Source organism: Cebus imitator, unplaced genomic scaffold (genome assembly GCF_001604975.1).
Source record: "Cebus imitator isolate Cc_AM_T3 unplaced genomic scaffold, Cebus_imitator-1.0 Scaffold8, whole genome shotgun sequence".
Lineage (NCBI taxonomy): Eukaryota > Metazoa > Chordata > Mammalia > Primates > Cebidae > Cebus > Cebus imitator.
In genome coordinates, this window is record NW_016107323.1 from 3,148,760 (window position 1) to 3,160,872 (window position 12,113).

Sequence of the window (12,113 nt, forward strand, 5' to 3'; positions counted from 1 at the left end):
AGACAGCAGCCCTGCGGCCTTTCTAATAGACAAGGAAGGATGGAGCCTGCAGATAGCCCAACCCACGCTCTCCGTGTGCTCAGAAGGACACAGACACGGGGCTGAAACAAAGGAGTCAGGAAGTGGTGGTCTGAAGACCCAGGCAGGAGCCTTCAAAGACATGGTAAGTTCAGACGGTGGTTCCCATGCAACCCATGGGGGGATGTTAAGCATGGAAAGCCTTGAGCCAAGATAAGAAGGCCCCTGGCTACTCCACCCTAGTACTTCTCCCTGAAACAGTAATATTAGCTCTAGTTTTCAGGAGCCTACTATGCACCAGGCTCTCTGTTGGAAGCTTCCAAATCCTACTTCTGAAGGCAATCTCACTTGGTAGGATATTTCTCACTTGATAGGATATTTCATAGCTGCATTTTCCAGACGAGTAAACAGAAGCCAGAGAAAATGCGCAGCCTGCCTGGGACCATCTAGCTCCGGGGTAGCAGGGCAGAATTTCAACCCTTTTTTCTTTTTCTTCTTTTTTTTTTTGCTTGTCCTTTAATGCAATTTTGTTAGCTTTTGTTTTCTGACCTACCTCACCTCTCCCAAAAGAGTAAGCAAATAATTCGACGAAGTCTGTCTCTGTTGCCTGCCCAGGGTGGAGTGCAGTGGTACAATCTCAACTCACTGAAACCTCTGCCTCACGGGTTCACGCGATTCTCCTGCCTCAGCCTGTAGCTGGGATTACAGGCGCACACCACCACGCCTGGCTAATTTTTGTACTTTGGATAGAGACAGGGTCTCACCATGTTGGTCAGGCTGGTCTCAAACTCCTACCTCCAGTTATCCACCCACCTCGGCCTCCCAAAGGGCTGGGATTGCAGGCGCGAGCCACTGCGCCCGACCTCCACATCTCATTTCTATACTCAGATTATTGCATTGTTCTCGGCTTATTGCAGATGTATGACTCTAATAGCCCCAACTAAATTCTCGATATCTCAATGGCAAGACTTGATATATTCTCTGAACGCCCCCCAGTGCTGGACGTATTGTAAGCACACATTCAATACATCTATCTGGTTTACTGCCAGACTGAAAAGAAAAGCAGGTGTATGGGGCAACAATGTGGGGGTGCCATCTTTCCTACGGGGAAGCTTCAGCCGCAGAGTATTGACAAGTGGTAGCTAAGAAGAAGAAGAAGGCAAGCTACCGCCAGGGCTGCAAGCAGGGATGTGCGGATCATACACGCGCAGGGCACCCAGCCCATGGGCAGGTGAATGGGACCCAGCTCATGTCGTTCTCCCAGAGCCACTAGTCTGAGAGGGGCTGCTTCTGGCCAGAACAGAAGCCTTTTCAAATGTATCTACCTAGAGGAGGTCTTTTTCTAATTTGCACAAAGGTGCCTTTTAGACTAGCAATGGCCCTGGCTGCATCTATTATGCACCTACTATGTGCCAGGCATCAGGCAAAAGGTTTAGTTCATCACCTCAGTGCTTCCTCTCAACAATCCATAAAAGGAGAACTATTGTGAGCCCTAGAAAAGAACCCAGGACTTAAAAATGAGTCACTAGCCCACGGTCACACAGCTGTCCAGGGGTGGGCTGGCATACGGGCACAGGCAGCCTGGCCCTGGGGCTCTCTATCTTTGCCCGTGGTTAGCAGGAAGTTGTCTTCACTTCTTTCACAAAATGAGTGTGAGATATCTGTGGAACCTGAGGCTGGAGTCTCAGAGGCCTCAGAGAAACAGGCTTCCCCCCTTTCCCACTCTCTACTCCGAGCCCCCCTTTCTTAAGTTATTACCAGCTTTATTGAGATATAATTCACATATCATACAATTCACCCCTTTCCAGTGCACAATTCAGGGCTTTTTAGTATGGTCAGAGTGGTGCAACCATCATCACAATTTTAGAACATTTTCAGCACCCCCCAAAAAACTCCATAACCATCAGCAGCTACTCCCCATTTACTCCCAAACCCACCCCCAGGCCCACTCATCTACATTTTGTCTCTGTGGATCTGTCTCTTCTGGACATTACATACAAATGGAATCATACGATATATGGTCTTTTGTGGCTGGCTTCATTCACTGAGCATAATGTTTTCAAGGTTCATCTATGCTGTCGCATAGTACTTCATTTCTTTTTACTGCTGAATAACAGTCCAAAAATATTCCAAAAATAAAATTATGGAATAGATCATAAATAATATGCCACAAATAAAATGGACATGCCACAGTTTATTTATCCATTAATCACTTGCTTCCACTTTGGGGCTCTTATTAATAATAATGCTCTATGAACATTTGTGTATAAGTTTCTGTGTCAACATGGGTTGGCATTTCTCCCGGGTAAACCTAGAAGTGGAACTGCCCAGCCCTGGTTTTCACATGCAGTTAAAAGTTTACCGAAGAGCTTCGCTGTAAAGCCAACATCTGGCTGCTCCTGGGCTGTTTCCAGGGAATTTTATCAATTCAGCCAGGCTCCATTCACAGTGGGTCATCTGGCCCCGCCCCTCCTGTTCTGAGGCCTGGGAGCCTCTCATTCCTGTGCTCTACAATGTCGTCTGGGCCAGTACGATGATAAATGCATTCTGCTTTAAAGCAGATACTTCACAAATCATAACTTACAGATGCTCCAGGACTTTCATATGGGAAAGACAAATGAGACTTCTGCTGTCTGACTCTGGAGCCACTGAGGACGGGAAGCCATGGCCAGGAACCTGACAAGCCCTGGATACACATCTCCCCCTAACAAATGCATGTGCAAACATCACAGAAGGGGAACTCGTGCACAGAAGGGTCTGTCTGTCTTTTCAGACTTTGCTTTGTAACCTGCCACTCATTTCCAACCATTGTCTTTCCTTCCCTACAAATTGGAAGTTCCTTGAGGTCGGGAAAGATAACCTACAACTTCCACATCTCCCAAGATAATCCCTCTCTCAATGTATTCACTTCAGTTCCATCCTACAAGCCTCTGTTGAGGACCTACTATGTGCTTGGCACCATGCGAGGCATTGACAATAAGTAGCTACTATGCAGAATGGGTTCAAGACAGACACAGTGACAGACAAGATACCCTGACTAAAACCCTTGTCTCCTGCTGCTTCCCAGGAGGAAGCAAAATCAAGACATACTGGCAGGGTGTGGGGACATTTTTGTTACAGGCAGGGAAGTGGACCAGCTTAGCCCTCAAAGCCCCCTAGGGACCCAGGGTCTGCGGCTGCTTGAGAAACAAAGAACTCTGTGTGTGCCCCGGTGAAGAGCTCCCTGACCTGATTCATTAAAACAAACTCCTTGAAGTCCAACAAACAGACGGCTCAGCAGAAGCAGGGACATCTCTTCTCCCCAACTTGGCTCTGATTCTAATCTTCCCAACCTCACCTCTTGCAAATCCTCCCTGCTCCAAGCCAGCACACCAGACTGATGGGCTCAAAGCCCCACTGTGATCAGAACTTAGCTCAGACACCGCTAGAAGGAGAGTTAAGGTCAAGGTCTCTCTACATGCACGTTGCCTGAGTCCAGACCCTGGCTCTGCTATTCCCTGTGACCTTGGGCAAGCTAGTTCACCTCTCTGTGACTCAGTTTCTTCATCTGGAAAATGGTATGACAGCAGTATTGTTATGAGGATTAAATCAGTTAATATGCACCTAGCATGTTATAAGCACTCATGAAGTATTAGTTGCTATTATTTGTATTTGCATCAATTCTTACTATTACCCTTATCCTACCTTACCAATCTTGCCCTCCCATTGTGTCCCAGCACAAACCCTGCCTTCCAAGCCATCTGGAATATTCAGCTTCCCCCAAACACAAATTAATGAATGCTCTGGAATGCCCCACATTTCAATCTTCTGAAACTCAAAGCAAGGGTCATTTTCAACAGCACTTGTCCTCCCATTAGTTGGAGAACACTTTCTAATCCCACAGTATGCCCTGGCCCCTCCTCTAGATCCCCTTCTGGAATAGCAACAAGAAATCACAGGAGACAGAGACGGGAAGGGATGGGGGGAATCACCCCATGGCTGCTCTTTTGGCACTGTTAGCAAAGAACCACACCCAAATCCAGAGGTCACCAGCTGTGCAACATAAAGGAAGGTTCTCAATTCCTTTAGCAGCAATGGGTTTCCAAACAGACTCCTTTGACACCATCCAGCTGTTGGAACCTTGGTCAGTTACCTAACCTCCCTATGTGTCATCTTCCCCATCTATAAAATGGGTCTCACTATTTTACACCTCACAGGCTTGTTGTGAAAGTTCAGCGAGGGAAAATGTCTGTAAAGCAGTTAGCACAGTGGGACGCATCACAAGTTCTCAAAAATATCAGCTGGTAGCAAATAATGGTAGCAGTAGAAATATGATTCTGTCCAGGGTCAAACTCAGTTTGATGAGCTAAGCTTCAATGAGCTGTCATCCAACTTGAAAATCACCGGAAACAACTGAATCCTCTATGGAAGGGTTGCTCATGCCCAGTCACTACTTCCGCTTTCTCTTTCATGGGGCTGGAAGCTCCCTAAATCTTACTTATTTCTCTGTCTCACCATTTAACATGGTGAGTAGCATATGGCAGATGGTAATAAATCTTCATTGAACTGAACAGAATTAGTTCAATGTTTGTAAGTACATTTCATCTTTGCTACTAGATTATAAGTTCTTTACGAGTGAGGCCCGTGTCTTTCTCTAGCAAAGATTTATTAAATGAGTGATGGAAAAACACCAAACCAAGAATCACGTTTCTAAGATCCAGCTCAGTCATTCAACAGCTGTGCAACCTCGACAAAGTCACTTCACACTTCTGCGCCTTATTGGTCCCACCTCAAAGGTGAGAAGTTTGAACCACATGTTTGCCATGGTCCCTTATACTCTCAAACTGGATTTGGGCCTCAGCTGCAACATGGCACTTCAGCCACCGTGCACGTGACGTCAACATGCCCCCTGGCTTGGCAGGCCTGCTTGCTAATTTTTCTCCCTGATTTGCAGCTTTCCAGCAGGAGGCTATGAATAGCTTTGGGCTGGTGCTTAAAACACCCATTTTTGGTCAAATCACTTGGCTTGTTAGATAAAGATGCCCCATCACACAAGCTAATGCTCTGGTGGCCAAGGGCACCGTGGCAGACTGTGGGCGAGGGGCACACTCTGCCCACCAGTCCTGCCACTGCCATCCCAAACTGCCCCCCAGGGACCCTGCCTCCAGCTCACACCACCTACTGCTCACCAGAGAGAACCTCGCGCAGGAAGAAAGTCAAACTTGGCCCTTGACATGGAGGTGACCACAGGACACCTCTTCCCCCAAAAGTGTGTGGTTTGGGTTTTCGGTTTTTTGACGATGCTTTGTGTGGTCTGTAGGTCCAGGGAGCTTAGCTCAAAGAAAATGCAGGCTGAATTATAACACAGAGGCTCAACCGATAGGCCTGCCCAAAACTGTATCAAAACAAAAGTTGTGCAATAAACGAGGCCCAAGTTCGAGACTTTAGAAATGCATTCAGATCCTATCTGAATTTGGCTGATTATCTCACCTTCCTGTGGACACATCTCCCTAATTAATTTGGCATTTATTTTATTACTCTGATAACTTGATTATTTCTTCCATCTCTCTCTGCATGATACAATGCATTATGTCTCTCTGATGGTCTTAAAATCTAATTAAACCTTAACATGAGTTGAGAAAAAAAATCTGCTAAACAGAGGCACTAAATTGATTAATGTCCCCTTTTGAGGGTTTATATAGATCATTCTATTCAGTTCTCACAAGTCCATGAAGTTGGTACTCTTAGTAGCTCATTTTACCGATGAAGAAGCTGAGGTTTCAAAAAGTTGCATAGCTTGCCAAAAGACACAAAGCTAGGAAGGGGTAGATCAAGGATTTGAATGTAAGCCAGGGCTCTTAGCCTTTCTGCAAGAGTGCCTCATTTTTGAGCTTGTTCATCTCTGGAACAAGCCACTCTGAGTCCTGGTCTCAGGGACATGCTTTAGCAGAGGCTGCAAGACCGCAGGAGGATGCCTGGACCACGCAGAGGGTTGGACCTGCTGACTCCAAGCGTCTGACTCTGTACGTCTCTTCAGAACTGCCTTTCGTGGCAGTAGAAAATGATGCTGTCTTGCGCTTTGTTTTATTCAGAAGGTCCTTCCAGGTATGCAATTAAAAACCACTACATGCTCATTTTTTAGAAACTTCACTCCTCTCTGAGAAGGGCCCTTGCTCTCAACAGGGATGTCGATTTCACAGCATTTCATACAGCCCCATACCCGGCACCTGTCTAGGGCCACTCACATTGATAAAACACGTTACAACCACTGCTGCTCTTGAGCGATGCTGTAAAAAGCACTGGTGCAAATGAAAATAGAGCATCACTTCAAAATTCTACCCAAAGATCAAAAAGGCTAACCTCAACCGCACCTTCAAAGCAAGTTGTGAATGTTTAGCACCTCATTGCTACCAAAAGAAAACTCCAAGTTCATGTTTTAGATGAAAATTTCTTGCTGCTCTTAACAGTTTCTGAGTCACCAGGCACTGTACGGGCAAGAACAACTTGTTGACCAATTTTTCGTTTGTTTGGTGTTATTTTCTGTTCAGCCAGGCACAGGAAATTTTCCACTTGACAATTCCTGTTTCTCACTTAAGTTCTTACATTATCTGTGAGCAATGTGCTCAGCAGGGGGAGTCAGGGGGTATTGTGGCAAGAAGGACTTCCCTTCCCTAAACCTCAGTCTTCCCATCTGTTTTATGCAAGGTTTTCACCCAGGGATCTGGCTAACATGCTAAGCTTAGCTATCAAGAAGAAAGCAGCCCCGTGAATAAATGAAACATTTTGGAGACTGCCAGTTTCTTGGCGTGGGTCTGCTGCCAGATTTAAAATCTTTACAGAATTTTGGGGTACAACAAGAGATTTAGCTGAAATTAATAGCACAATGGGAAACTGAGCTAGGGCTGAACAATAACACAGCGGGACTTCAGGCTTGCGGCTGGGAAATAAGCCTCTCTCGTTCTCAGGGCGCCCCCTCGTGGCCGCTTGACCAAATCCTTACGGAATGTTCAATTTCTACAAATACAGAGGAAGACATCCCCCAAAACAGGAAGGCGGACTCCTGCCTACTAATGCAAGTCCCTTTCACTCTAAACTAGTCTGTGGATCAGGCAGCTTCACGAACTACTGACAGAAAGTCCCACTGACGCTCAGAAAGCCGTCTGCCATAAGACAAGGGTTGGTTCTTTAGAAGGGTCTGAAATGGTATCCCAGCATTTAGACTTTGGGGTCCCTTCACAGACCCCAGACACACACTTACCACTTCAACAATCCCTCATCGTCTCACATGTTCAACCTGCAGCTCGAACCGTGTCTATTTTTCATTATTCTGCTTTCCACTTTCCCAGTGCGATTCTTAAGAAGCTATTAAGACAACATGAGCAGGGAGCTAAGCTTGGTTTTTGCTTATTCAACATCCAGCCTAGGGAATATCACCTCAGAAGAAAAGCATGAATGAAGTGCACATTGCCCAGCCTCTTCTTCCACAAACCTGAAAGTGCCTTCATCAGAGGCCAGCCCTACAACCCTCCCCTTCAACATTTTCATCCTACAAAAATTACACCTGCCCAGAGTGAATTATCAGCTACTTGCTTGCTGTAGAACTTATTACAGAGCCAGCTTTAAAAAGAAATATATGACCTCTCATATTTCCACTTAATTGATAACACACTTTTTAAAAATAACGTTATAGGATAAAGTTTTATAGCCTCAAACATAGAATCCGAGAAATGGGGAGGGGCGCTCTTATCCAGGTATTCAAATATTTGAGAATTTGGGGACTAAACTTTGCTGACTGGTACCCCCATTTTTTCACAGACCTGTCCCTGCCCAAATGCAAAAGAAACATGTCAATTCTAACCTGCTATTTTATTTGACAGCTCATTTTCCTTTTTCCCTGCAGTCATTTGTTGTTTATAAGCAACCCTGAGCCTCCAAAACACCCCCAAAAGTGCACACAAGGAGTCCCATAATTAGTTTCTGACTTTGGCCCTAAATCCATTAGAATACATCTGATCTGCTTCAAATCAAAGAACCATGTTAATTTTCTGCCACACACCACACAAAATCTTTCTGCAACAGTCAGTCACTTTGAACCCAACTCTCTAGCCACAAGCAGTGTGGATTTCAAGGGCCTGTTCTGCAGAAGGGAAAATCACAACAACCCAAGGCTGGGACAAAGCAGACAGACCCCAAGGCACTCAAAGCACTCCTTGGAGCTGTGCACATGGTGCCAGGACCCTGGCAGGGTGTCAGCTGTCACAACAGCAGCGACGCCAGACCCCTTAAGCAGTTTGGTAGCCCTGCAACCAGGAGCTGAAACAGCAGCAGAGCCTGCTGCAACTAAGCACAACTATCTGTATGGCTACCCATGCCCTGGGCATTTCAGTCCTCCCAAAGCCAGTATCCAAACTGTTAGAATCCTCAGGCTGGCAGTAGCCTTTATTTTTGCTCCCTAACCTTCTCTCTTAAAAACAGGCAAGAGTTGCCTCTCTTGCAGCCACAGCAGCATCAGAGCGATGCAGAGGCTGAGTGGAAGGATGCAGAGCCGGGCTGCGGGCAGATGGGTAGAAGGGGGAGGAACACCTACACTACACGGGATTTGAGGGGCTAGCTCACAGCTGGGAATGCGGTTCTTTGGAGAGTTGCGGAAATAAGGCGTTTCGGGGCATGGTCTGAAGGTGTGCTCGTGAGGGAGACCCAGGCCGTCCCAACTCTGCAAAGTGTTTGCAAATCTAAAACATTCCTTTGCTGCTGGGAATAAATTTTTAGAAAACAAACCAAAAATTAAAAGAAAATACGTCCAGACAGGATGTAACAAGTGTTTCGGGACAGAGACACGCCTGAGTCACGGGGTGCTGGGGAAAGGGTGAGGAGTCTGCCTCGGGGCTTCCCAAGGAGCCCCTTCTCTGTCAAGAGAGCCCCAGGGCTCACAGACCCCCACCTCACACGCCCTGGCCGCGTCCAGCCCGCGCCCCCCGCAGCCCCCAGGATTCCCCCACTCACCACTCGGCCCGAAAACCTCTCGGTGGCCCTCTTGACTTTGCCGTAGGTGCCTTTGCCCAGGGTCTCCTGCAGCTCGTAGCGGTGCTTCAAGTTGTGCTTGTGATGATGCCGCTTCACCCCGTGCGGCTTCCTGGGCTCCGGGGCTGCCGCCGTCGCGGGGGCTGCAGTCGCCCCCGCCACCGCCTCCCGAGGAGAGCCCAGCGCCCCCGGCCCCGCATCGGGACGGTCCCCCGCCACGGGCGCAGCGGCCCCTTCCATGTCCAAGCGCGCGGAAAGCCGGGCTGCAGAGTGCACGACTGGGCACAGCGCTCGGGTGTCGGGGGTCCCCACCGAGGGAAGCTCAAGGTCGCCCCCGCGGCATCAGGGAGGCGGCCCGATCCCGCTCGGGCTGCGGCTAGGTCACTGGCGGCGGCGGGGACTGCACATCTGGCGCCCGCGGCGCGCACGGTCCGCGCACCGCCCCCCGGCTGCGACGAGCTGCGGAGCGTCGGGCGAGGTGGCGGCGGTGGCAGGGGAGGCGGCGGTGTTTGCAGGAGGGAGGGGAGAGGGTGGCTCCCAGCTCAGGAGGGGGAGTGTTATGTGGGGCGCCGCGCCCCCCAACCCCTCCCCGAGAGGACGCGCAGACTGGGCGGGGGCGGGGGCGGCGCTCGCTAGGCCCCAGGGGAGGGGGAGAGAGGGGCGGCGGCCAGGGCTTCCCCCACCTCCCTGCCGCCTCCCGGGGCCGGGGCTGGAGCCTTGGCTAGCTGGGAGGGGGATGGGAGCGTGTCGCGACTCGCTCTTTGTGCGGCGCGGCCTAGGCCACGGGGCTTTGTCCTCGCTGGGCCCGAGGGGACCGGGAAATTCCAAGCCGGGCGCCCCTCCCTGGGCGCTCTCGGGCTCGCCAGCCGCAGCTACCGCGGGCCCTGTGCCTCCTCGGGCTCCAGCTCCGGCCGCTCGACCTGGATTCCTGCTCGCGCCGGGGCAGCGTTTGCGGCTCGCGGAGCTTCGGGCCCGGGGAAGCGAGATCGCCGCGAGCTGGGGACCGCCGGGACCTGTTCGCGATCCCGCCGGGGGCGCCTCGGGCCCGAGCGCCCCTTCATTTTCTTGTAGGTGTCGCCGCAGGCTGGCGGCCGGAGCTGGGGGGAGGCGGGGGCGGGGAGACCTGGTGTTGTGTTACAGGCGGTGACTCAGGCCCCTGCCTATCGAGGCCTGCACCCCGCGGGGCAGAGCTGCGCCCTCCTGGGGCAACTCCGAGTCGCGGAGAACCCCAGGAGTGGCGCTTTGGTCCTGGCCTCTGCGCCTTCTCCGAAGAAAAGGAGAGTCAGGAACGGAGGGAGGCCGGAAGGCTGAACCCCGAGCCCGCAGCCGAACCGCCGGCCCTCCGACACCATCTGGACCCCAGCGGGGACAGCCGCCTGCAAGGGGTGGAAGGCCCGGGACCTGGAAGAGGTGGGGCTCTAAAGGCAGCGGGACGGAGCTGGTTCGCCAGAGGCGCCCACCCTGCCAGCGAAGGGCGCCATCGGAGGTGGGCAAACCAGGCACCTGGGGTGGACCAGGGCCCCGGGCCTGCTGAGCAACCCCTTTGCTGAGTAGCAGGCGACTCGCAGGCCTCTTGCCCTCCTTAGACCTTGGGAGATTTCCTTTCACTGGAAGGGCCAGATCCTGGCAATGGTGACAGGAACGGTACCCCACACGGTAAGGGTCAGGCAGGAATGGCCTCCCACCGCAGCATGGCTGCCCCCGTTCTAAGAAGAGACCACGAAAAATAAGGAAGAAGCTAGAGAAAAAGAGGTCTTAGGGAATTTTTTTAAAAAAAAACACATGGTGCAATATACCCGACTAGGGTGGGAAGAGTGAAGGGTGAAGAATGTCTGGCATGTTCTGCAAATTGCATGGCGATTCTTTCCACCAGTGGACCTCGCTGGAGCCTCCTCTGCAGCTCTCAGGTCCAACCCTTCCTCTCCATTCCCGCCGCCTTCATTCCCGTCTACTCCTCATCACCTTACCAGGACTCCTGCAAGAGCTGGCCCTCCCCAGAGCCTCCCAACTGCTACCAGAGTAATGGCCTGAAACACTGCCCTGATCATATCCCCATACACGTGCCTCTGCCCTACTCTGACGCATGATAGTCTTACCTGTCCAAACTTTTCTTCAAGTGATGTTTGATACAAACTCCCCTGCCTCTCCTCCCTTCCCCAGGAGCAGTCACAGAACACAAACACAAAGGCCGTGTCTATTCAACTACTGTTCTATCCACCACATTCGCAGGGCCTCCCTGCACCTATCCTGAAACTGTTCTGCTTCTATACAAAGCTTGTGGACGTTGTGCCTATAGTAAGGACGTTGTTCCACAGTCAGGATGAATGACATGCAGGTTGAATCCTGGCTTCCTAGAGGATGGGCTGTGTGACCTTGGTCAAATGACCTAACCTCTCAGAGCTTAGGTTTCCTCTTCTTAAGATATGGATTAGCAGATCTATCATAGAAGTAAACACATTGTGTCTACAGTAGTATTTTAAAATATTTTCTACTTTTCCCCCTCCCTTGGGATGTAGTAGACATCCACTACCCCATCCTCTTGAAATTAGATGTGACCACAGGACTTGCTTAGGCCAATGGAATGAAAGCAAAAGTGATTGTGCTGCTTTCATGTGGAACCTTTAGGAGTCATGAGCAAGTTCACATGTCTTCTTTTTGCTGCCTTGACAATCATGGTGGTACAAAGTTGAAGCCTCCACAAGCCAGCCTGAGTCTAGCATGACAGTCCCATGATGGCATGACAGCCCCATGACAGTCCCAAGATGGCAGAACAGTCCCAGCCAATCTGCATTGGAAAAGTAGCACCAGCAAATATTAAACTTGTATTATGTTAAGCCAGTGGGATTTGTTAAATCAGCATAACCTAGCTTATTCTGGCGGGTAGTGTTATTCCCAAATATGTGAAACTTCATCAGTATCTACTGAATGAACAGCATCTACCATCTGGTACTGTTTTATGGTAGTGAACCCTCCTCTGTAAAGTAGCTGTTTACAATCCCTATTTTCTTTATATACATATATATATATATATATATATTTTTTTTTTTTTTTTTTTTTTTTTTTTTTTTTTTTTTTTTTTTTTTTTTTTTTTTTTT

General features: G+C 49.8%; 1 protein-coding gene across 1 annotated transcript in view; it reads right to left on the reverse strand.

Annotated features, from left to right (window-relative positions):
• Positions 1-10,617, reverse strand: part of NUAK1 (NUAK family kinase 1) — a 74,426-nt gene extending 63,809 nt beyond the window's left edge. The window contains exon 1 of the mRNA XM_017540700.2: positions 9,001-10,617. Within this exon, the coding sequence (XP_017396189.1) occupies positions 9,001-9,258 (258 nt within the window). The 5' untranslated portion in view covers positions 9,259-10,617. The remainder of the gene's footprint in view (positions 1-9,000) is intronic.
• Positions 10,618-12,113: the final 1,496 nt, after the last annotated feature.